Source organism: Lissotriton vulgaris, chromosome 1_1, assembly GCF_964263255.1.
Source record: "Lissotriton vulgaris chromosome 1_1, aLisVul1.2, whole genome shotgun sequence".
NCBI classification, from domain to species: Eukaryota; Metazoa; Chordata; class Amphibia; order Caudata; family Salamandridae; genus Lissotriton; species Lissotriton vulgaris.
Window position 1 is genome coordinate 1,930,682,394 of NC_141685.1, and position 27,741 is coordinate 1,930,710,134.

At 40.9% G+C, this 27,741-nt stretch overlaps 1 protein-coding gene across 4 annotated transcripts in view; it reads left to right on the forward strand.

The window, feature by feature from the left end:
- SYT1 (synaptotagmin 1) overlaps positions 1–27,741 on the forward strand; it is a 1,122,517-nt gene that overhangs the window by 451,001 nt on the left and 643,775 nt on the right. For all 4 annotated transcript variants that reach the window (XM_086919582.1, XM_086919584.1, XM_086919586.1 and 1 more), the window contains one exon: positions 9,219–9,403. In XM_086919582.1, coding sequence (XP_086775708.1) covers positions 9,219–9,403 — 185 coding nt within the window. The remainder of the gene's footprint in view (positions 1–9,218; positions 9,404–27,741) is intronic.

A 27,741-nucleotide genomic window follows, 5' to 3' on the forward strand; every position in this document is an offset into this window, starting at 1 on the left:
ATATAGCGCTCGACTTACCCTAGGGCATCTCGGCGCTTGCATTGGGAACCCGTCCTGGCTTTTTCCCTGTGAGATAACCCGTACTGGGCATCCCCAAGGTGAAAGCCAGGCATCCCGCCACGGGGGGCCATAGTGGAGATTAAGCAAGCTATTGCCCAGAGTTGCAGAGTGTGAACCCGTGATTCGAGTAGGCACCGAAGTGAGAATTATCGAGTCCGTGGACACCTGGGCTTAGACCCTGCCGCGTCGGTAATTGAACCCTGGTACTGGGTCTGACCTCTGCTTCAGGGTATGCCTCCTCTAACCAGTGAGCCAAACTTCTCCACAAGCAGTGCAACAACATAATGATGGTATCAGGGGATGTGATCTTCTCAGTGCTGTGCTCACTAAGGTTATCAGTGAACAGGTTAATAAAGTTCTTAGGTAGCTTGTTTTGTTAGAGTCGAAAAAGGCGGATTTGGTGTGTTTTGTTCAGTGATGTCTTTGAAGGCTAGTGTAATGGAGAATACATTTTGATGTCGATAAGGCTGTATTGCATGGCCTTTATTATGTTCCATCACATGTATCTTGAACAGCTCACCTAACAAAAAGGAAGCAATAAATATCCTGGTGGTGTAAACAACAACAATAGTTCAATTGTTGATGCTTTATGAGGATCATCTGATTAGCAGAAGATGGCTGAACAGCACTAAGTATGAAGATGTATCATCTTCTGATAAACTGGAACAACAACTGTGATTTATTTCGTCTTAACTTGGATTTGTGGGGTGCCTCAGCAGAGGATGGTGTCAGTGGTGTCATGCACTCACCTCGTTCCATCCGTGAAGACAATACTGGAACTGATGCTAGACCTCCAATGCCTGCCGGGCCCGCTGGTTCAAGAAATAGTTTCTCCCTAAACAAAGAGTGGCCTTTGAGGAGAAGGCAGGTTGGACAAAATAAGAAAAGAGCCAACTGGAACCGTACTGATTCCTGTCAGCAACTGTGCCGCACAGCATTAACTGGAGACCCTCCAAGTCTGCTAGCTGGATGTGCGCAGGACTTCTGATTATGCAAAGATGCAATGCGTGACTCTGTCAGAAACACAGCAACCACAGATTGGAACTAGACACTCCCAAGGAATAACTTGAAATACAGATTGGAGTTATTGGCACTCTCAAGGAAGCACTCTGAACATATAGTTGAGTTAATAAAACTTCCAAGAAAACACGTAGGACATAGAACTTGGTACAGGGTTGATACATGAATCAAGTGCTCTGAGAAGAATTCTCTTGGCACTACTGTTCATCAGAGAAACACAAAGCAAAGACTCTAATCCTTGTATAAACACAGTTCAAAGGCCAAGGTTGCCGGAAGGGTGCTGAGCAAGAACAATCAAGGTGAACTGGAGGGAAGTCACTGAGAGGAAACTTGAAGACAAGTCTATAGTCTTGAAGGCGCTGACACTTTGGCCTGCGTACTACTATCAAAGGATAGTGCGCACTTACCTGATATCACATACTTAGCCTCGTTTTTCAACTTGTCCTGAGTTCAAAGAAGGTCTCAAAGTCTTGACTCAGGAAGTCACCTGAGAAGTGGAGTACCTGAGCAGGTGGCAGAAATGAAGGATGCATCAAGGGAGGTAGAGCCACCAGAGAAGCTTTGAACTGCAGGAGAGAAGAGCGCTGCAGGTCTGTTCGATTCTTCAGGTGAGTGGGTAGGATACAACCTTGTTTTGCACTGAGTGTAGGCTAAGCAAGGGGCTTGGGTTCGGGTTTGGTTTATATTACATGATCACGTTCCAATTGATGCAGCAGGAACACGTGTGGCACATGGCGCACATAGCAGTCTGGATGGTTCTTCAAGACTTCTGAAGGAAATACGTGTTCGTACACTGGCTTTGACCTTACAGGAAGAGCAGGTGCAAACTAACAGATGGAATCAATTTACAGGAAAGAAAAGTTTTTTTTGTCTAAACGTGCACAAGGGAAAGCACTCCAAGACCCCAATACCAGCGGGAGAAAGGCAAGCCATTGGTTAACATATTCGGGGAATGCTTGCAAGTTCAGGCATAATGGAATCAGGGAGACTGGGGAAACTCAGGCGTGGAATCATGGCATGCCATAACATCCCACAGGGGTGGTGTAACATGAGCCCTGTGTGCCACTACACAGAGGGTGCATGAGGGGGTCGTGACAAGTGGTGGCCTGGGTGCTGGCAGAGAGAATGATATTCATAACAGGGACTCTGATTTATGTATGTTTTTTACGGTAAGGCAAGCTTTCACCCTCATGTGCACCCATAAAAAAAGGTTTCCTGATGATCTAAGAAGTCTAGAGGTCATGTGGTAAGACAGTTTCAATTAAGTCAAAATATAGGAGTTGACCTTAATTATGTAAGACCATTTTAACATTGGTATAATGTTTCCATTGACAGTGATGCCTTCTGATGTCACAGGCCGCACATGAAGGAACCCCTTGCAACAATAGTAGTTTGCTTTCTGGCGAGAAGGTTTCAGTAAATTATCTTCACTTATAACATATTCAGGACAATTGATTGAAACTCTGGTTTGAAGATGAGATGTGTTGAAACTTGTTTAAGCCTTCCAGGATAGAAAATCCCACAAATATTACAGTGTTGTGTTTTCACACAATATTTAGCATTCAGACCAGACTGGGAATCAAGAGCAGCCCTGGCAAAAATGTTCCAAGCATCTCTCTCTCTCTTTCTCTATCTCTCTCTCGTCTAACTCTCTGTCTTCTCACACTTTGATCTCACTCTCATGCTCTCTCTAATTCTCTCTCAAATCCCTTGCTGTGTCTGCTGAAGTGAAACCTGTGGCACCAGGAAGACATTTTGTAAAATATACAATTATCTAAAAGTTTTATCAAATTAAACGCAGAATGCAATAGTTTTAACCTCAAGACCCTCTGGCAAGCTTGAAAGGTAGTTAGTTTGATGTATATATGCTTAACAGATAGTTCTTTGTTTCTCAAAACGGTTTTCAGTACAGCAGCGGAATAAAAGTGGGCTAGATGGGTGGCAGCCACTTAAGCATCCTACCTGATTTTATGGTTACACGCGTTTCGTAATACAGTTGTTCTTTGAAAGTTAGCTTGTGTCAGTCCGTGTTATTTAAATACAGGATAAAACTGAAACCAGATTGTCTCTAAGGGTCTAAAATGGCCTATATTTCAAGCCTCTCGAGGCCCGCCTCATGTACAGTATCTTCTGTTTGTGGGTCACTGACCTTAACTCACGTTGAGTGACATTCCCTGGTGAGATGACTACATAAGTCATATATTGCCAAAGCCTCTTCCTATGTAAATAGTACCCTTTACTTCCGTCTGCCGTGCAGATCGAGTGCCTGAGTCCAGAATTGGTGCCAATGTCTGCTAATTGCAGTCTCTTGAGCCCGTAATGAACGCCTGCTGCCCGGTCCAGAGAGCCAGCAAATTATCAAAGTGATGATTAGGAGCCCTGGCTACCAGGGGCTTGGCGAATCTCTCCCGGAGAGACACACGTCGCCTCATATTTCGTACAATAAAGGGGTTTGGCTCGGCTCTCAAATATGTTGTTGGGCGGTGTAGACAGGCTTGTAAATAGGATATGATTTATGTATTAGAAAACCACGAGCTTGCATTGCAGATGTAAATGAGGGAGAACTGAGAAAACTGCCAGATGACCCTCTCTGAAACTTTGCTCGAATCCTTACTATCCTTTTCTTGCAAAAGCTCTTGTGAGCTCTCGGTCCATTACTTTAATAGTTGCAGTGTTCCATAATGAAGTTTTGCCTGTTTAAGTGCTTCACTGGGGTAACCTCGTTTTGAAATAACGTGTGCCAGTAGGCCACTTTGATATTATCCCAAACTTCTGAAATTGAATGAGGCCCAAAAGAGTCTGCGCCTTAAAATGGGTACATTCCTTAATTTGCAAAGGGGCATAGCCTTGTCAGTTACAGCATATTGCAGCTTGACACGTTCACCCAGAATAGATCCCGAAAGCACCATCCTACAACATTCCCAATCCCACCTTACCAAAGCCTGCTGATCCAAAATAGCTCCAATAGCAAGTTCTCTATTCCTTATAGTCAATATAGGCCGGAACAACCAGCCCCACAAAAGAAAACAATAGGGGTGATGATGCAGAAGGGTGAAGTTTTTTATATACACAATACTGAAACTCAGTTTATTTGCAAAAATCTAGCATGGGTATTGACAGAAACTTTACCTAGAACTCGACAAAGTCCTCGATTCATCAACAAACTTTACTCGGTAATATTTGTGAACCTGTAATCCCACCTATAAAAGGCTCTATTGTATTCTCATTGCAGGTGCGTTCTGACATCACAGCACACCAATAATAAGAAAATCATGCACCCAGTCACTTATGATATCTTATTACTAGTGACTTGTGATGTCACAGTGCTCAACAAAATACTCAACATACTCCAAATAGCATGAAGCACTGTGGTGCATTCAAGCCTGCAAAACACGAGCAGTGCGTTTTTGTCGCAGATGAAGAGTAGTAAACAACCCTTCACCTGTGAAACAAAGATTTTTCGTTTCCTGGGAAGGCCATAGCTCCTTACTTCAGGTGGCTGACTATACATAGCTGGCAGGAGGCCCCTAGTCATGTGTGATGCCTTCAGCAACTCCTGCCTCTGTAGCTTGGTAAAGATAGCATTTGTGACAGTTGTTTCAGCATTGAAAATCCCAGCATCCAAAGTGCTATGGGATGAAAATTCATGACCAGCAGAGACATAACACATGGCCACATGTGAGCTTTGTAATGTATCATTAAAAGGATGGGCAAAAACCCACATTTATGGGATCAATCAATCAATCAATCAGCATTCATGGAGTGCAGCACTGTCACCCCTGGGGATATCTGGCCGCTGGGGTGCAAGGTCTCAGTTGAAAAGCCAGGTCTTTAGGAAACGGTGGAAGGAGATAAGAACTGAGCATAAAAAGGCAAAACGGGGCAGAAAAACGAGCGAGAAGAAAAGGCAAAACAGAGTCAAAGAGGGCAAAACAGAGGGCAGAAAATTTAGCAGAAAAGGCAAAACAAAACACAGACAAATGAGCAGAAAAAGTGAAACAAAGGCAGTAAAACGAGCCATAAAGCAAAACAGAGGCAGAAAAACAAGGCGAAAAAGGCAAAACAGAAGGCAGTAAAACTAGCAGTAAATACAAAACACAGCAAGAAACGAGTAGAGAAGGGACAAACAGAGGGTAGCAGGTAGACAGGCAGCAGAGGGTAGCGGACTGTGGCAAGCTAGACAGGAGAACTGACGCATGGGTGGCTGGCTCGAGGGCCTGCTCAATGGGGTCGCACTGCGCCCTCCATTGAGTAGAGCTGGTTGGCTGGAGGAGGGAAATGGCAGAAGGAGGGAAACGGCAGGAAGAGGGCATAAATTAGCTGAAGAAGGCTGTTGGAAATGGCCCTTTTTGCAGGGTTATCCCCAAAACATTTTGCTTCTTCCTCCTTGGTTTTTCCTGAAATGTGGTTGTTGGCTACAGGACTCTGGGCACTTAACCACTGCTGATCAGTGCTAAAGTGCATATGCTCTTTCTGTAAATTGTGATTGTGATTGGTTAGCCATGTTTTACCAGTATGTCCCAAGTAAAGTGCACTGCGTGTGCCATCGCTGGTGATTCAAATGCTACTTGTGGGCCTGCAGCACTGATTGTGCCGCCCACAGGAGTAGCCCTAAAATGGTGTCTCAGGCCGGCCACCACAGTGCCTGTGTGCAGTTTGTTAACTGCCTTGTTGACCTGGCCAGTGTCGACACTTGCCAGGCCTGACCCTTCCCTTTTTCTTATACATAGGACACCCCTATGGTAGGCCTAAAGTACCCCCCTGGGCAGGGTGCAGTGTATGTGAAAGGTAGGACATGTACTAGTGTGGGTAACATGTCCTGATAGTGAAATACTTCCAATTTTGTTTTTCACTATTAAACGGCTATCTTGCCCATAGGACAACATCAGGAATGCTGTATAACATGTTTACCTGTTTATCTTCCCATAAAAGCAAAATAGAAATTTGGAATCTGGTATCCCTGAACTCAGAATTTAATAACACATCTTTTAGGGAGGATGGTTTTTAAATTCAGTGTTTGGAAATAGCACTTTCAGAAAGTGTCTATTTTCTTGTTCAACCTTTCTGCGTGCCTCTGCCTGTTTGTGAATTGACTGTTTGTTTTGTGAGTGACAGGGGCTGGGGTGGCTCCAGGAGGCTGGGTGAGTCAGCACTAGGCAGAATAGACCTATTTGCATTTGGAGTGGTGGGAGGAGTAGCACCTGGGCCTGAATAGGGATCTGCCTGCCTTCCACATTGCTGACTCGATCCCCTGTGGTGTGTCTGATGGCCCTGGCCCACACTCACAAAGGAAGAAGATGTGCACTGGCAGAGTGCACCCAGAACTGGTTTGGACTGAGTCCAGGACCCCTCACACATGAAAACAAAGACTTTTGGGGTATAAATAACAGAGCTGAAACCCCTGAACTTTAGACTAGGAAACTTCGTGGTCAAGAAGGAATTCCTGCCAAAGAGAACAGCAGAAGAAAACTGAGGAAAAGTGCTGCCATTGCTGTGTGTCTGGGGCTGGCCTGCAGTTGCTTTTTCTGCTGAGGAAGAGGACTAAGGGACTTTCTGCTGTGTGCTGTGTCCCCCTACTTGACGAGGAACTGTGCTGGGTGCTTTGTTCTTCTGAAGACAAGAGTCTCCAAGGGCCTGAGGAGGCCTGACCTCCTGTTGTGGGAACTCAGGCACATCAAAGTTCCCAAGATCGTCGTTTCCCAAGATCGTCCCTACAAACCTGTAAGTGTGTCTCCGCCTACAGCTGGTGTTCTCTGAAAGGCGTGTCACATTATTCGGAGATTGCAAGGTTCGCCAGCCTCGATGTTGTGTGCCTATGTCTGCACCTGGCCCTGCATGCATCGACGAGCTCCGTGGAGCCAGCGCACCACCACACTGTTTGCCAGTGTTGCCCATAACCCGGCTAGCACTGGGACCTTCAGCGGAATCATCGAAGTGTGGCGGCTGTGTTATCAGAGAGCCGCTGTGAGAGGAGAGGCGAGTTGCAATCCCCGGCTGCGAGGTGTTGCCTAGGAACCGGGGCTTCTCCTGAGATGCATCACCAAGGTAAAAGGAAGACGTGCAGCAGGAAGTCACTACCGTGTCACAGGAAAAGCCGCGCTTGAGTTGGAAGAAGATCGCCCCGGTCCCCCATTTGAGTGTCGACAAGAAGAGGACTCTTCACCCCTAGGAAGCAATGAAATTAAATGTAATGAAATGGAAAGAACATTTGTAGAGCGCATGGCTACCAGAAGGCCTCCCAGCGCCAGGCAGAACTCATTGTCAGGTGGAACAGCAAAATTCAAGGGAACAGGAAGGTTTTGAGTTGCTTGCGGAAGGCAAGATGACCAGTCTCTTTCCAGATGTGAAGGGGCAGAGTGTTCCATAGCCTGCCGGCATTAAAAGAGAAAAGTCTACCGCCACTTCTGGCTCATTTGATTCTAGGGATGTTGACTAGTTCATCTGAGCGCAGTTCTCTCCTTGCTCTACAAGGCTGAATTACAGCCGAGAGAGGAGGAGGACCCATCCCCTGCATGGATCTGAGAAAGTTACAGAGAGATTTAAAAATAACTCGTTCTTTCACTGGGAGCCAGTGTAGTAGGCGGAGGGCTGGTTTTGCGGACAGGAATTTGGATGTTCCCGTCAGAAGACCGTGAGACATATTAAAAAAATTATGATCTCAGATAAGATCCCCTTTTTTAATGCTGAATTGCAAATCTGGGGGAACCCAGGAATACCAGGTATTTTTTCTGATGGCGCTGGGGCTCAATGGACAGGGCATGGTATAACAACTTTAGGGGACTTATATGGCCCGGATGGTTTCCTAAGTTTCAAAACACTAAAATTACTATCTAAAATTGGCGACGGTATGTATTTTAAATATATTCAGATTAAGGATTTTTTGGTTAATAAAATGAAAATCGAGAGAGTTGAACATTCAGATACTTTAAAATGTCTTTATTCCGTGCGAACTAAATCGCTTATTAGCGAGACCTACGCCTGTTTAAACTGTGGCAAGAGAGGAGACTGTGAGAAAATGGCTGACAAATGGTTGAATAGATTAGGAGTTAATATCAGCCCCAATCAGATCGCAGGGTCACTCAGACAAATAAATCAAGTAGTTCAGTCTTCTAAACTAAGGCTGCAATTCTATAGAACGGTGAGTCAAATATATTATACACCTCAAAGAATTGCTTGATGGGTATCTGAAATGTCTCTAATGAGCGAACTAAATGTCCAAAATGCAATTTGGAAGCCGCAGGTATCGAACATATGCTTTATCAGTGCCCGGAACTTTGGACTGTTCTGGAAAGGAATAACAGCGTTCGTAAACAGTAGGCAAATAATGTTTCCACCACTCTCTGCTCATTTAATATTGCTTGACAGACAGGACATCATTAGTAGCCATAAAGATTTGTTACCTATAGTTTTCGCTTGGCCAGGCTAGTCATAGCTAGGACTTGGATATCTAAGGAACCTCCATGTGTCATGGAGTGGTGGAGCTTTATTAACGAAATTCATACAATGGAGCTTGCTCTGGCAAAACTTAAGGGTCCCAAGGCACTGAAAGGGAGGGAAAAAATTTGGGGATCATTTGTTTGACATGTTTTGTAGCTATTTAAGGAGATCAGCTTACTTTGTATTGGCATAGCTGTGATGATTTAAACATTTTTTTTTCTTTTTGAATATATGTGTTGTATTCCTCTGCTTGAATTCAAAGATGAAAACCTACATTTTTTTTGTATATATATATGTAAAAGCGATGCTGTTTTTTTGCAATAAATAAAAAATATTTAAAAAAAATTTAAAAAAAGCAATGGGGAAACTGTATCAGTAATCTGGTCAGTATGGAATGTTTTTATTGCCTTGCTATGTTTTGTCACATATAACTTGCAAGTGAGATATTTTTCTTTACCATAAATGGCTTTCCTGTAGACCATGCATGAGTGGAAAGTTGTATAAGGTGTCTTCATGAAAAGATGAGCAAAAAAGTTATCACTGCTTGCATATGTCATTAGGTTTAATGCATTTAGTACTTTTCAAGTCCAGCTGTTATTGCCCTATAATGTGCTTCTGTACCACTGCTCTTCTAAGTAGTATTTCAATTAGGAAGAACAATACAAGGTATTGATATAATAAGTCCTCTTCTTGTTTTACAGTGCCACCGTGGGCCTTGATAGCCATTGCCATTGTAGCGGTTGTTTTGATTCTTACCTGCTGCTTTTGCGTCTGCAAGAAATGTTTGTTCAAAAAGAAGAACAAGAAGAAGGGGAAGGAGAAAGGAGGAAAGAATGCAATGAATATGAAAGACGTCAAAGATTTAGGGAAGAACATGAAGGATCAGGTAATGTGCTTTTTAGATCACTCTTTGTAACTATTGTTGAAATAGTTTGCACCTATGAGACTATCAAAATCAATCAAAAAAAATTAATGAGTTTCTTTTTTTCTATCTAGCTATTGGTAATAATGTCCAGCAGGGATCACCAAATGCATCTAGCCGGGTCATTTCCCTGCCTGCTGCAGCATCACAAATTCTATGTAGTATCAGGCTTTCTCTTCTCAATAGGTCGTCCTGTCGGTCCCATACGTTTTTCAAATCTATTACTGATTTTTGCTTCATTGACCACAGACCACTTGATTAAAAGTCACAAGCATGTCCATCTAAATTATTTTCAAGTATATCTAGCTTGTATTTACACCTACAATTGTGGTCGCCATTGCATTCTTATTTAAGGCCTCATACTCTGCTGCACAACAGAATGGAGAGCCAGTTGAAGATGGGGCTGAAAGGCCTTTGGCTTGAGATTATAGCTAAATGTGGGCTTGAGATTTAGATATATGCTATACTTTCAATTTCCCAGAGCTAGAAACATTATTTTTAGAACAGGAGACCTCAAACCTGAAAGTGGTGAGAACTTAAACCAAAACTCAGGAGCTCATTGCTGGCATTTATGCAACCAAAAAATGGGAGATTATTTGGAAGGAGGTTCTACAAGTTTCTGTGCTCCTCAAGTAATTCTTGAATCCATTAATAATAAGCATAAAAGATGTAAAACCAAAATAAAATATAAAACCGGAAACATTGAGAGTAAGCATGTTAAAGTAAACACTTCCTTATTAATACAACAGATAGCAGCATATCATAAACAGCAATGCATATAGTAAAAAGGCGGTCACATATCTAAGACAATAAAACATCAATCATCCATCAAACATTGTCATTTATCTAATTGTCCTTGATGGGTCTTGATTTACTTTTAAAAGATAAAAAGGCGGCGATATTAAAAAACACAAATTTATTAGGTAGGATTTGCAAACAAGTCAGTACAGGCCTAACCTGAGTAAAGTTCATCCTATTCAATAGGGGTAAAACATAAGTGTTATTCAATTTGTTATATTGCCTACAAAACATAATAAAGTGCGTGGTGTCCTTATCTGAAAATGAACCACATTTACAAGGCCACAGATTTTACACACAATTCCATCCCTTTGGATAGGGCAAAAAGGAATGTATCAAATTTAACTTGAATTTAGTAAATAAATATTACTAGTTCCGGTCAGTCACTGAGAACAAATATGGCTCAATAGATGGAGTAAATCTCAGTGCGGCATGTGCATGTACAAGTGGCTTACTCAGTTCTTTTATCTCTCTTTTCTCCTGTGCATGAACATAAAATGTATTTTTATCCAACTAAATCCCATTTAACAATTAGTTCAAAATATAGTTCTGGCCAACCCTGTTCGGTAAATACTTATTCATTGTATTTCAACAAAGGAACTCTTTCTCCCCCTCCAAATTCTTCCAATCCCTCACCATTGCCAGGTTGAGCCCTGTTTACCAATTTAGCCAACCCAAAATCCATCTCATTAAATGATGTAGGTCTAACATATCTGAGATGTGTCTGAAACTAAGCTCTTCATGCAAGATAAAAGAAGAGGTAATTTGGGTTAGGGATTACAGTCCCCTCAGAAATTTATTTTCTACATCTTGTAGATCTGATGTGCCACAGAACCCCAAATGTCACTGCTATAATTAACTGCTGAGACATATTTTGTATTATACATTTTAAGAGTGCCTTGATTGGCTTGTACCCCAGTCATGTGGCAAAGTCAAAAAGTGCTGAAATGATCCATGCCATCAAATTTCTTTTGGTGGCGATGAGCGGAGTACATGATCCCTTACAATCAAAAAGCCCCCCCTATATGGCTCGGCCTCAACTCTTGTGATTTTTACAACCTTCTAAAACATATTTCCTCGCTTTTCGTTTACTCTGGACATATAATCATAGTATTGGATTTTTTTATAATTAGTACTTAGATCTAACTTGTTCATAAAATTCACGGAATTAATGAGTTGTTGAAAGACAAGAGCAGTTTTTTTCAAAAAGATACCACATCATCTGCTTATAATAAGGCAGAAATTAGTTGTGATCCGACTCATGGTATACCTTTAAGAGCTTCACACAGTGTTGATCCAAGTAATAATATATAGCATGAATAGCAGGGTGGAAAGAATACAATACTACAATCTCACTTCCCGCTACAAATCAGCTACAACTTGAAATTGTGTAGTTAATTATAAGGCAAAATACATGAAGGGATTGTGATACCTATTAGAGTAAAAGTATGAAAAGCATTGTGGGCCTGAGTGAGTGTGTATCACATGAAGATCATTGCTATAGATTGCACACAGTAGTGCACATTGCACAGTTCACATAGAGCCCTGGGCAACTGCTACAATGAGAATGGACAGTTCCCTAAGAAGACGAGAAGAAGAGGAAAGATTAACTTGCATCCTAACAGGGAGATGAAAGTGCTGAGCTGAGCATTTGTAGGATTCATAGCTGAGGCTCGCCTACTCTGAACAAGTGGCTATCTCATGTGCTACGAAGATGAGAGGATGCTTTGAACAGTTTGAGGTATAAGAATATGTTGGCATATAAGAAATTACATTTATCAAATTGAAGGGCCTTTCGAAAGGGCAGATTTTATGATGAGTGTAAGAGTCTTAATCACATTTTAACCCGAGTGGCAGTGTCGAAGTGATGCCAGCAAGAGACGGCCACTCTGCGATTATCTTTTACCTGGCTATCGTCATTATAGATATACTGGCGAATAGCATGAATTGGGCAGGCATAGTACTGTAGATGTGCAAAAGCCGCAGATACGGTCCTATTGTGGGTGGGAGTATGAGAGGCCAATGCAAAGTGGTTGAAGGTTAAGTACAAAGGTTTTAGTGACAGTATTGATCTAAGGGAGTCACATTCATTCTGAGTCAAATATGTCAAATATTATTCCCAGAAAATATGGAGGTTTCTTGGCAAATAACACTTCATTAAAGAATTCAGGGAACAGGATGATGGGGAAAGCATGCTCTCAGTGAAGAACATTTAGGGCATCGGAAAATTGCTCTTTGTAAGTGCTCATTTATGGCTGCTGGCTGCTTTACATCCACTATTTTACACGAGCTGGAGTACAAAGTGAAAGTATTTGGTGGGGGTTTCCCAGAAAGATGAGCCTAATGGAAGAAAAGCAGACAAAATGAGAAAGTGGCTGACATACAATAAATACATTGGTAGAGTTGTAATAACTGTCAAATGCAATCAACACAGACATGTTAAACTAAACACACTGCTATCACTTAACAATCACAATTTACAGTTTTCAGTTCATCTTATTAGATATGTTAAATTAAAAATCTATTTCTAAAAAGATTAGTAATATTCCTCAAAGTGTTAATGTCAATGCTGTTCCATAAGGTGTTATCTTGATACTTCTCTGTTGGGCAACATCTGTCCTACTGGAGAATGTAACTATATTTTATAAGCCTTGGGCACGTAGCCCTTCTGAAGTTTTCTATCCACTGAAGTTTAAGATTCAAATCATAGGCGTTCAGATGAGCAGAATTTACACCAACTTGAGTGGGACTGATTACATCCCGATATTTATAACAAGTATCCACGACCACATAGTTTGCCAGGTATTCAACTTTACAAGATAATAATATTTCTAGCCTTCACTATGGAGCTTCACACATTTTCATATTTTTATTTCTCTTGGTCAACACTGATGCTATTATTAGATTTTTTTTTGAGAAAACTAAAAAAGCATCCTCTTGTCCCCAAATCTTGAGGGCGAGAATGAGTCCAAATGCTATTTCTGTGAACTTCTGCACTTTTACTGATTCGAAAAGAAATTTCAATAGCCATTACCCATGGCATGTACGATTTATAGCGAAGGCATGGAAGCCTTTAAAGGCTGCACAATATATATATATATATTTTAATATTTAAAATGTTCGCTAAAGAAATGCAACATTTCAGTCAATACAGTGAAATGATGGCTCGTTCGCATGCAAAAACAAATACAGTAATTGAAAATGTTTTCTTTAGGACAGTGTTGATGTGTTCTGTTTTCGTTTTTTAGGGAGTCAAGCAAACAAATAAAACACAGGAGCATTGCATTTCCAGAAAGAATGCATAGTATTTTAGGTTGAATGTTTTTATTTGAGCCAAAGTTATCACGGTTGTTCGTTTTATTATTCAATGTTTTACTGGATTTTGTATTACATTTGTCATGGCCTGGAAAGATGACCAATAAATCTTAGATCGTAAACGTTTCCAGACAGGAGATGATGATATATCAAGGCTGTTGGTTGCACAGACACACTGCCTTACAAAAATATTACTGCAAACCTCGCTTTAACGACAACACAATGAAATCATCTCTGTGAACTGTCCATAAATCCAGTATATGTGCAAATGTTATTCGGCAGACATGCACATTGTGGCCAAGACCCCTCTTATACTAACATTTTAAAACATTTCAGGGCCTTTTAAATTTGGTGGAGTGTTATTCTGAAGCAATGCCATTTTTTAAATCAATACATTGGCAGTTTATTAAAAACAAAGATTGATAGCAGGTCGCTCACTCAGAACAAGGTCATTCGATGCCAAACGTAGGTAGAAATGAAGACATGGGTGTTGGAAACAGAGGTCTTTCTTTGCCTGTGTAACACCTAGCGCCTAGGCAATGATTTCCGTGTATAGGCCCTGCTTCTGCAATGTAAATTAATTTCTAGGCTTGTGGCACTCTTACTGTTCACTGACTCAAATTAGCATAACAGTATTTGTATTGGGCCCTAATGCAAGACATACTTTTCTGTGAGCTGTAGTTTTTTACTGCTGGTTGTTATTCCCCCCCAGTGGCAGGTTCAAGAAAGCTTTTCCTGCTCCAATCACAGAGCAACCAGACTGCGATATTACTTTTGCAGCACTGGTCGCTTCTCAAATGCTCCCTCAAACACGAAGCTGTGTTTTTTAAGGTGTCCCAATAAGATATCTACTCATTCCACAAATTTCACCCTCAGGGATCAAGTGTAACTTGAAAATGACAATCCTATATCACAGTAAATATAGCAGCTAAGAATGTACTTTTCTTTAAGTTTTTTATACATTAAATTCTTGTCATCTACACATATTTACAACAGACCCTCACACACCAATACCATAATTGCACATACGAAAACCAAGCATTCCCTTGTCAATGAAAATATATTAGATAAGGCAGAAGGAAAACAGCATAGGAAGACAAAGAGACACAAATACAGAAAGTAATTCTAAATCCATATGATGGACGTGAGTGCTGCAAAATATTTTGGAATATTATGGATTATGGTGAGACTGATTCACATTTTTAGACGAGCTTGGTGCCACGCTCTACTTTTAATTATGTTAAATTGCATTTTCTAATAATGGACAATAATTTAAAATACAATTTAGTGAAAAAACATTAAACAAGCTTTAACAAGGCTAATAGATCTCGGCTCTAAAATGCTGAGGAGTTGGCTTTGCAAATGCTTTTTGCAATTCATGTGCAAATAAATGTCTCAAAATGCATGCACAAGTATGACCAACAATTTTTCTATTAATGAAAAAACATTTAAAGATGGTAACTGATGCGTTCGCATTCATTATTGTGCATGAGCATGCCGGCATAATTATGCTTGCATGCTCATAATGACACAAGCATGTGCACGCTTTATAATGCAATCCAACCATTTTTGTTTGGGGTGTGGGGGTTTAAGAACAAAGCATGCGAGAAACCAGTAGCACTTTGCAGCTGTCAGGCCCAAATTAAAAGTAAGTGCAAAAAAGGGAGTGAGTAGTCATATAGCACATAGCAGCTATAAAGCGAGTAACACTTTGCAGTTACTGTGCCCAAAAGGAAAACAATTATAAAAGAAATGAAGTGGAGGAGAGGAGAGGAGAGAGCAAGGAAAAACATGCACTTATATTGCGTGCTGAGACAGAAAAAAAGAGTGCCCTTAAGGGTGCAGGGGAAGGATGCAACTTATCCTATCAGAACATTGTGAAACCAAAAGCTTTAGGGTGGGATAAACACAAGAGTAGGGAGGAAAATCATTAAATCAATATCAGACACCAGAGATGGACAAAAAGAGAGTTCCAATCATGAGCAAGGGACTGAACCTAAGCCTACTCAAAGGTATGATGTGTGTTGGAATCAATAGTCCCGCTAAAAGACAGAACCCTAAAAATGTATACTAACTCAAAGAAATATGTTCTGGAGGTGTCGTTCATAAATAATCAAAAAATGGCCCTGCTGCAGGAAACATCTTGAACACAAAATGCTCTTTTATTTGATGTAACTGCCAATGGTCATTTCTCCATGTCGTGTTCTAATGTTTGCAAGCGTGTTGATGTTTTAATTATTATTTCTTCCTTTCATGTCCTCCTTATCTGTGTTGTGTCTGATGACTGTACTGGATTGTCACTTGCGGTAGGTTTATTTTGATGTTTGCATACAGCCAGGCCATATCTCTTAGTGTGTGAATTGCATCTGACAGCTTGGAATCCTCAGTGGAAATGTAGTCAAAACTATGACACACGTTTAGAGGCTGAACTAAATTGATTTAATTCAAGGACAGAGGTGCTTTCGTCCATTCTACCAGATGGCGCTTCAAAAATATAAAGTACTACAGCCTGATAAGGCAAATATACCAATTTCTTTTAACATATCTCCCTTCATCTAGGTATGCATATACACAGTGTTAAAATTTCAAGCTTTCCTCATTCACTACATTTTAAAGCATTTGAATAGATATGCAAACACGGTCTTTCTGATGCACATTTCCTGCAGCAAATGCTGAATCCTTTACACCGTGATAGGCACCAAACACATTGCACCACGATATTTACTGAAGTCCATGGTCTATCCTGAATCTGTCATATCCTTGGATTATATTTGCTAAAATTAAATCCCCATAGACATACATGACAAAATGTAAAAAATCAAATCTTATTAAAATCAGTTACTAAAGTGACAAGCTGGAAAACTACATAAAATAATGGAAACCTCTATATACAATTGTGCAATGGGAAAAATAAAGCACAATACGCACTAACACAGAAGAGCAATGTACAGTAGTAAAAAAATTATATATATATATATATATATATAATGATGCAAGGAAAATAGAAGTTCTAAAGGGTATGTTATGATATAAGATGTGTTATAGAGTATGCAATGTGACAGAAGGCTGGCTGTGGGTGATTTGATACAGCGAGATAGACGGGCGGGCCATTGACAATGCCTGATTGGAGCGTATCTTAGATATCAAGGTGTAGTACAGGCAGACTATATAAACACAAGGATGTTGAGAAATGTCCTGCACTTGGGGTGTGTGTGGGTTTTTTTGTGAGAAAAGGAGACAGACTGGTCTACGTTTAGAAGCTGTCTAGTTGATCATACACAGCTGTGCATTTAATATGCAATTATCTAAGAACCCTTCAGAAATATAGGGTTTATTTCCTGATTGGATACGTGGGCTGCACAACTCACATCGAAATTACCATATTGTTTGATAAGTAGCCAGTTCTCCATACATTCTCCCTGTGTGTGTTTTTTGGCATTAACCCTAGTTTTAAATGGGCTGCCTTGACCGGTGTCATAATTTTAGCATTTTATTTACAGAAAGACCAGCCTACTAATTCTGACTTCAGATGAGCAAAGATAAAGGAGTTGTCCATGTCAGGATTTGTTAATGCTGGAGTTTATTTGAGCGAGACAATTGGTTGAAAATTGACTTTATTTACCAAACTATTGGCCACATGGCTTAAAGTATAATTGATTAAACAATATATATATACATTCAAAGATTTGGCCTCAGCTGAACGTGGAAGCATTTTTCATACTATTTGGCAAAAATGGTTGATGGTTGGTGATGTGAAATTCTCTTATGTCTGGCATTTTTGTTTTACTGCTGTTGAGTCAAGTAGAATGTAGATATAGACATCCAATACATTTTCTAGAAAAAGAAGGGTCATACAGAATGAGTTGGTTTTAATACATATGGAAGACCTTTCTCCAACCTGAAAGGTACTGCGTGTCGTTCACAAAATTCAAGAAAACAAAAAAGTGATGGGTGGATTGCTTTAATTAATGTCAGCCACTGGTAATTATTCAAGTCCACAAATTAGTCATTCGTTTTTAGCCCACACTACCACCTCCGATAGGAGCCAGCCCTACGAAAATTAGTCCTGGTCCTTCTCCAGTAGAAGCAGACCAGTCTGATCTGCTAGTGCAGGTCCCCTGTGAATGGGAACATGCAAGCCCAGACCAATTTCAGTCTGTTTGGGTGCCTTGTGTAACCCGATCCACAGGCACAAAGCATGTCAACTTGGTGTGTCCTGTAAATCAATTGTGTGTGAAAGGGGAAGGTAGTGCTGCTGTTCCTACAGTTGCCTTTCATGATCTCTTGTTTTTAAGAGACAGAAGGGGAAACCCTGCCCCTGAGAAGCATGTCAAGATGTCATGCAATGTCAAGTTAAGTAAAGGTATTGCAGTGCTGCACGCCTTTTGTCACAGCCTCGTACCACTCTCCTCCTGAGGTGTCTGACCTCAATATTACCAAATATGAACTTTTCCTTCTCACATCAGGGCTATGTGTGGTTTGCATTTTCTCTACAATGAGACAAATAGAGGGAAGGGAGCCTGTTAGGACCTTCGATTAAGGATATGCTCACCTAGGCTCCCTCTGAGGGTTTCAGCTGTCACCTCGGTTCAAAAATATGTGTTTCTCTGATTCTTCTGTCAGGAGTATATTCCTGTGATGAAATCTACTCTGTACAGAGATACTTAGGGACAGGAAAACCCATGGCAAGATGCCTATGTTTCATACAGTATAGCATGGGTAAGTCTTATTGAGGTAGCGCCTGGGTCTACCAAACCCCGTTCTGTATTGTCTACCCTTCAGCAGCAGCTGCCTCGTTCACAGACCCGACCTTGTTTGTAGATATTACCTCAACGCAAGTGTGCACGTTTCAAAAGATGTCTCCTGACCCATGTTCTACAGGGCTACATCCTTCTCTCTAAAAGTGAAACCCTAGACAGACCACATATGGTGGCACACGAGTCTGCAGAGCAGTGTGGGCTGCGTAGAGGATCCCATCTCAAGCCCTTGGCTCGTCCAAACGATGTAAAATGCTTTATTGGAAGGAAGGAAGAAAGGCATTACTGCTCCTAATGTCCATATGAATAAAGCTCATGTAATAAAGTATCAAGCCCCTTCATACACCCCAATGGCAGCAGGTCTCAGACGTCTACAAAGGTAAAAAAGAAAAAACCTGTTATACACAAGCAAAGAAACTTGTGAAACACCCTTGGGAGACAGTTCTCACAGTATTTGTGAGCTGTGTAGACAAGTTCTTTCCAGAGGCATCTTTAAAAAAAAAAAATGTCCTTTGAGTGCATTGAATTACTCTCTAAAGTAAAAGTGTCCCAATTCTGTGCACCCCTTACATGTAAATGGGACAACCTATAATGTTTCTACCTTTCACGAGGTAGCGCTCCTTTCTGTTTGATATGTTCGAAGCTCCTCACAAGCCTGACACCAATGGCTCTCTGACAACCTGCAATCTTGAGACATTAGACTATCTTCCCTTTGCTGCAACTAGATGCATATTATCTTGCTGATTCTCGTTAGATGCCATGCGCTAAATAGCTTTGTACTCCAAGGAAAAAAAGCGTGGCTAAGCATTTTGATTAGAATACTCTGAGGAAGAAAGTAGGTTTATCCAAGTAATAAGAGAATGCCTGAACTAAAAACACATCGCGTGACGTCAGGAATAATAGATGCTTTCCGATTGTCCTAAAAGTGGCTCACACTGGGTAACTACTACTTTATTTATCAAGTAGGGCAGCCTACAGATCGTGTAATTACGAACGATAATGTTTAGAAACCCTGAGTATTTAAGGCTCTGATAGTGAAACACTAAGGGGTCGATTCCGATTCGGGAAACAAATCCGTACGACGAATCGTATTCGTAGCCGTTTCCGTCTGAATCGTACGAATCCGTTTGAATCGCGTAGCACGATCCGTAGCGAGAAAATACATCCGAATCATTGCGAACCGTACGAAAATGAAGGGTAAAGCCGTACGACATCGACTCACAAAGTGAACTGAACGATTCCTAAAAATGCCGTACAGCCCGCCAAGTACGATCCGGACAGGGGAATGAGTACGCGATTCGTACGGTAAACTTCGCGTATGAGCAATTCGTACGGAGGACAACACTATCACATATGCACCATACCCCTAAAATAAAGGGGCATACGCACGGGGTGTACGCTCCGTACACCTACGACCTTGGGGTGTATGAACCATACCCCTACGGTCCATACACCTATGATCATGGGGTGTACGCACGGGGACATACGCACCGTACCCCTGAAATACAGGGGTGTACGCATAGTACCCCGATGCACCATACCCCTGCAATAATATGGTGTAGGCACCGTACCCAGGGGGTCCGTTTCGTACACATTTCGAGGCGAAATCTGCTTTTATGGACGTTTTAAGCTCCCGTAGAAAAAAGTTGTATGGAGTGTTGTCGATACGATTCGTACTTGCTGGGTCGGAAAATGTAGCTTCGACCGGTACGGACATTGCGTACTGCGCGTTCCGAATGCGATTCGTACGGATTAGTGAGTTGTACGGTCTTCGGTACGATTCGTATGGAGATCTGCTTTGGGTACACATCGTACTACATCGTATGTACCGGTAAGGTTCTGCATACGATTCGTATAGGAAAAAAGCTCCGTACGGCTATTCGGAGGGCATTTTACCGAATCGGAATCGGCCCCTTTGTTTTAAAAATAAGACACAAAATGGCGGCACTTGCGTACTGCACTCAAAGGAGTGTATTGCCGAAATATGATTAGTCTACAGGAAAACAGATCAAATCTAGGATACTAAATTATACTTATAATGGAATTAGAGCCTTTGTAAATGGGTGAGTCGGAATAGATGAAGTAACTTTTCTGATGAATCGTCTGGTTCTGTGATTTATTTTTTTTCATGTTGGCAGAGAGTTCATCCTTGCTGATAGGAGAGAATGTATCCCAATTTAAGAAATTGGTTTATTAGTTGATATGGGTAGCAGCCCCATGCAAATATTAAACACACTCCTTGTCAGGCTGAACCACAAAAGTCACTAAATAAACCTGTGTTTAACGCTCTGGTAGCTTGGTGCAACACACAAGTGAAAAATCTTAGACCAATTTAGAAAAATAGAGCAAGTCTGAATAAATAAAATGTCACCAAAGCAACAAAAATCCAATCAATAAACCAGAGATGTTAATTTTTAAAGTTTTAAGTGAAAATAGTGCCAAAAAGCTTAAAGCACCTCTTGCGTTTATCTGGTTGCACTGGACCGACGGACAGTCACAAGTTCAGGTTGACTGCGTAGGACTGTGGGTTGTATACAGGGTCCGGGTTTGTCTACAAATGACTTACCTTCTCTAATCCGCTCAAGGAGCTGCTGCTCTAAATGACGGGGGCCACGAAGAAGTTGTCGTTGGTTCGAGGAGCAAGTCAAGAGACGTGGGCAGTCACTGCTGTAGCAAGAAGAAGTGGTTGCTGCAGGACTTTCGGGATGGTAGCTGATGAGGCTGTCACTGTTGGCGCTAACTGCATTGGTTGCTGCAGCCTTGCATTGATGATCCTCACAGATGGTCGCTGTCTGTGTGAAAAGCAGGTCCTGTTGTAGGGTTGTGTTGGCACTTGTCGCGGGCGGTCATTTTTCAGCGTGAGGAGGTCACTTCGTGGTCACCAGATGCTCAAAACCTTTGGCTCTTCACCTTTTCTTTAGGGACAGTACACTCTTATGCCAGCTAAGGGTCCAGGATGTGGGGGATACCCCTTTAAAGCCAACAAAAATAGGTTGAGCAAAGGAAGGCAAGGAAATGTAAAAATCTGGGGCGACCCTCCAAAAGCAATCGTTAAGTTGTGATGAAAGATAGACACCATGAATCTGTTTAGTCTCAATTTGTGTTTTATGCACATAAGCCTGACAGTAAAGTAGTTGTGGACTTCTTCATATTTGGAGGGGGTTGATGACAAGATTTCTTCAAGATTTGGTGTTATGTTTGAATGAACATGGCAGAAGTCAGACTAAGCAGAATTAGGTGACCTATCAACAAGCTTTTGGATGTAGTCTGCCTCTGCATTTCAAAGAGATAATTTATATTCATGGCTAAGTATTTTTAATATAATAATTAATAATTACATTGAGGCAGCATTTATATAATGCTGGGGTAATTTACATATTTTTGCGGATTTCGCATTATGTTTTTATGTGAAAATCCGGTAATTTAATTATGCTCCATTTTACTGCCAGTGCTCTGGAACAATGCAAACGACCCAAACGTGAGGGGACATTGCTCACAGCACATGTATTGTTCATGCTTTGTTGTAGAATGAAGTGTGTCCTAACTTCCAAAATTTACGCAAGGTGATATTTTAAGCAAAGAATATAGTGCTACATGATGAATTTGCATTTAATGTAATTGAGCATAATTGTGCCGAAATTAATGAAACTCTGCGAAAGTAAACTATAGGAATTTGACACACCCCTAATAATAATGAAGAGTTGAATTTCCACTGTGGATTTTACACATTTCTAGTCACTCTTGCACCCAGTAACACCCAATACGTGTTATAGTGAATACCAAGATTGATATGGATATATACATCTCTGGCAGTTTCATTGGCCCCCTAACTAACGTACATATGCTTGTAACTGATAAATGCATAGTCTCTGTTCAACAAGACATGCAATTTTGAGTGTTCGGTAATCTGATAATAATTCTTTGCAAAATGTATTTTGCAACCAGTAAATTTAACTCCTCATTTTATATTACAGAATGGCAGAGGACATTCATTTTAACAAACATAAAAAATAATGTATAATAGGTTTTTTGTTCAAACACTTAGAGAACCTATGACAGCCAAAGGACTCAGATTCTGTTTTAGTGCCGGTATATATACCAGAATAGTGGAAGTAGTCTAGCATTTCAGCATACTACGAAATAGGGAAACAGTGGTAACCATTTGTCCTACCATCAAATTTTCCAAAGGGAGTCCATTTTCAAATCTTATAGGCCAACATTTATTTTCAAGGGAGGAGTCTTGACAGGGACATCATCTAATAGATGTTCCATTTTGATTTCATGGAGATAGGCACTCAAGTAAATCTCTAAACCTAATCATTTCCAACCCATGAACTAGAGGATTGAGAGGAATTATATGTCTCCATCATCCAAAATTGTGTAAATCCATGCATATTTAGATATTCTACATAGTGAATAATTACCTATGAACTCAATTTGTAGTTGAAGGACAACTGCAAGTTTCACCTCAGAAGCAATACGTCTGCTTTTAAACTAATTTGTACTTACTCTGCCTTCTGGCACAGGCAGACAGTCTTTTCTTAGTGGCAGTTGGGGGCGGAGCAACGCGATTAGCGGCGTGCGTGCAGCCTATATATGCCAAAGTGCTTTTCCCTCGCGCTGCGGAAGCACGCTGACAGACTGCAGCAGAGATCAGTATTTATTATGTAAGGCTCGGTGAGTTCTCTGTCTAGCAATAATAATAGCAACCGCTAGCCTCCTGCAGTAATGCTATGTTTTTAAAGTTGCTCATTTGCACATCACTCTGCTTTTTACTTACTCTGCCTTCTTCCTTCTTTTGCGGCCTGCACCCCGGCCACCACGGAGCTCTCCTGATTGTTGTGGAGGGTTCAGGCTGACACAGGAAGACAGTCTTTTCTTAGTGGCAGTAGGGGGCTGAGCACCGCCATTAGCGTTGTGCTTGCAGCCCATATCTGCCAATGTGCTTCCCGTCACGCAGCGGACGCGCGCAGCGGGCATGCTGCTGGTGAGCTGAAGGTGTGCCAAAGGCAAGCCCATCAGCGCCCGTCCACGGCCGGCGGGGCCAGGGGCCACGCATTATGCCCGTTTTCCTTTCCGTTACTCCTCAACGGAGCTTCATTCCCTTCAGGGTGAGTGGGCCATCAATCCAGATTCCGAATCGGGAAAAATCACTCCGAATAGCCGTTCGGAGCTTTTTTCACGTACGAATCATACCCTGCAACGTCCCCCGTATGTACGACGAAGTACGATTCGTACCAGTAGATGGACTGTATGAATCAAATCCCCGTACGAATCTCCCTCTGAACCCACTGTACGCGACATCTGTATGGTTCGTGGCTGCTTTTTTCGACCCGGCAAGTACGATTCGCGTCGGGTACGCACCGTATGACCCTTTTTCTACGGGCGCTGAAAACAGCCATAAAAGCAGAGTTCGCCCCAAAACAGGTACGGAATGCCCCCCCCCGGGTACGGTGTGTACACCCCATGATCGCAGGGGTACGCACCGTACCCCCCCCCGATCACGGGGTGTACGCACCGTACCCCGCGATCTTGGGGTGTATGCACCGTACCCCATGTTCACTGGGTCGGGTCGTATGGCATGTGTACGAGTCGTACGGTTCACTGTTTCAGCCTTGCAATACGTACGGATCGCGACGATTTGAACGGGTACGAATCATACAGCGATGACTCCGGATAAAAATCATACGGACGTTTTTTATCCAGGATCGGAATCGGCCCCCAGGAGAATCTTAGACAAACTTGGGATTTTGTCCCGCAAAAACATCACGTAGTTCCACTTCCTATCTTCTTGTTCACACGCCTTTGTCAAGCCCGAGGGACGCTCTCCCCAACACTTCCACCCCTCTTACCAGATCTAGTCAGGACAACCTGTCCGTTTGGTACCCTAACATTCGCTCGATGGTTTAGCACCAATTAGAGATTTTCTATCTTCTAGACGAATGTCTGTCAAAATGTCAATATTCAAAATATCGACCTACAAAAATATCGCAACAAAAATGTCGATAACAAAAATATCGACATCCTATCTCCAACAAGTACAAAAATAGCGAAAATAAAATATCGATGACAAAAATATCGTAATTAAAAAAAATTCATTTTTTGTAAATTAAAAACATATTTAATATAAATTAAATAATACTTATAACATTAATAAACATAGTTCAAAATAAGTTATAATATTTAAAATTAATAAATAATATACATATTTTAATAAACACATTCATTAAACATATACATATAATACATAATGTATACATCCTTAATAACAACTTTTAAAAATAATTTTAATAACTTATAACTAAATAAAAATATTATAAATTACAAATAAATCCATACACATAACATATTAATATAAATAAAAATGAATACAAATGTACAACAAATTAAAAAAAGTAAGTAAATGTTGGATAGCGTAGGGGTAAAAATTACTATTCCAACTCCAGAGAGTGCAATAGTAAGAAAGTGTTGGATAGCATAGGGGTAAACATTACTATTCCAATTCCAGAGAGTGCAACAGTAGGGAAAGTGTTGGATAGTGTAGGGGTAAAAATTACTATTCCCACTCCATAGAGGGCAAAAGTAGGGAAAGTGTTGGATAGTGTAGAAGTTAAAAATAACATACTTATAAATAAATTAATATTTTAAAATATTTAAAAAATGTATTATTAAATAAATATAAACTATTTACAAATACCAATACATAATTATTGAAAACATAATTACCAATAAATAATTAAGTAAAAAAATTAATAATAAATACCAATTAATAATAATTAATTACCAATTAATAATTAATTAACAATAATATAATTAACAAAAATAATAATTCAAATAAATTATTACTTAATTACATTTAAATTACTTCCCACCCTATTCCTCTATAACCCCATTACCTGCTACAGAACATAATTATCAATTAATCAAATAATAAAAATGAATTACCAATTAATACAAATTAATTACCAATGAATTAAAATTGATTTATGATTCCTAAAAAATAATAATTAATTTAGTATATTCAAATTACTTCCCACTCTATTCCCCTATAAACCCGTAACCCGCTACAGAACATAATTATCAATTAATACAATAATTAAAATTAATTACCAATTAATAAAAATTAATTACCAATTAATGAAAATGTATTCATAATTCCTAAAAATTAATAATTAATAATTAATTTAGTATAAATAAATTACTTCCCACCCTATTTCCCTATAAACCCACAACCCGCTACTGTATTAAAATACAATGTACTTAAATTACATTAGAAAAATGCATATTAAATACGTAATAATATACATAAAAATCATATAAAAATTGATGTTAGTAACATCGATATTACTAACATCGATATTAGTAACATAGATATTACTAACATCGATATTAACAAAATTGATATTACTTACCTTCGAAATTCTGTCCCATCGATATTAAAAATATCAATATTACTTACCTTCTATATTCTGTCCCTTCGATATTTAAACATCGACATTATTGTATGTCAAAATTTAAAAATCAATATTTTGTCTGCCTACCCTTCTAGACACCACTAAGCCAGACATACTACTTTCATCAGAAACATGGTTAACTGCCGTATCCACCCCGGACATTCTAGCTCCAATCCCGGACAAGTACTATGTCCTCCAGGCCAACAGGCTTGAGAATAAAGTGGGGGGCGGAGTCGCGGCCATAATTACCCATTCACACAAATTCACATCTCTAACCACATCAATAATCCCTTCTGTTGACAGCCTCCTTGTTAAGTTTGAATCTAATGGCTCCTCATTTACCTGTGCGTTATTCTATAGGCCCCCTGCCCATATGCCAAACTTTTCGCAATTATTTGGTAATCCTATAGCTGAGTTGGCGATTAACCATACTAGAATCCTGATCATTGGCGATTTCAACTACTGGCCACATGACCCGCGTGTAAAACCTTTGCTCTGCAGATTTTTCTGATTTGCTGAAAGGAATGAACTTCTCCCAGCACATTAAAGTAGCTACCCACATAAAAGGACATATCCTGGATCAAGCCTAGACCTCCAATCTCGATATCACTGACCTACAAATCACTCCCTGCACATGGTCTGATCACCACTTTATTTATTTTTCAATCCCCAATACCCCAGCCACTAAAGCCCCCCCTCCAGATTCTTCCATGGTCAGGAACTGGAGCCGGGTAGACATCACAACTCTCTGCACATTTTTATCCACCTCCATGTCTTGTACCCCTCAGCCCACGGGCCATCCGGCTTCGCCGCATACTCAGGCAGAAAACCTCAATGCCTGGTTGGCTTCAGCGAGAGATAGCCTGGCTCCCCTGAAAAAGCTTAAAAACAAGAGGCCCCATGACGCTCCGCGTTGGTTCACCAACGACCTCGGGGATAAGAAACTTGCAGAGAAGATTACTGCCCCATCAAAAAATCCATCTTTACATCAGCCCTTAAAGATTATAAAACTGCCATTCTTACAGCCAAATCTGATTATTTCTCCCTGAAAATCCTGGAATCCACTAACAAAGCTAAAGACATCTTCTCCATTGTGGATGAACTTGTAAAACCCAACCGTGTCACTGTTAAACCCTTCCCATCCCAAACCCTCTGTGACTCTCTAAATACCTACTTAATCGAAAAAATTATTAATATCAAAACTAGTATCCCCAAGGCAACCTCACCCCCTGATCCTGGTTACGTTTATCGTAATCCTCTTCACTTTGACCTTTTCCCTCTGATTACTCAGGAGGTTTTCTTTTCCCTCCTTAAAAAGGTTCGCGCAGGCTCTCCGAGGGACAGCTGCCCTCCTCACATTTTCCGGGAGGTATTTCTCCACATCACTGAACCTCCCCTTTTGCTCCTCAACAACTCCCTCACCACGGGCATGGTCCCCAACCTCTTCAAGACAGTGGAAGTTGCACCTATCCTCAAAAAAGCAGGCGCTGACCCCCATGTGCTTGGCAACTTCTGCCAAATATCGCTGCTACCCTTTCTGGGTAAAATCTTGGAGGCTTATGTTGCAAACTGCCTGAGTACATTTGTGGAACACTCCCACTGCTTAGACCCTCACCAAGCGGGCTTTAGGCCCCAACATTCCACTGAGCCTATTGCTCTGGCCGTTCACAATGAATTCAGAAAGGGGGCTGACCAGAACATCATGCAGGCATTAGTGCTCCTGGATTTGTCGGTGGCTTTCGACACCGTTGACCACAATTTGCAGACTGACTGGGTCAAGGGCGCAGGCATCCGGGGCATTCCGTTTGGGTGGATCACCTCCTTTCTTAAAGAGCGCTATCAAGCGGTTTGTCTCTGCAACTTTTCTTCAGAGAAAAAAAGACTGACCTGCGTGGTCCCCCAGGGGTCCTCTCTCTCCCCCCCTACTTTTTAATCTGTATATCCTTCCCCTGATTTTTGATCTCCGGAAGAGAGAAGT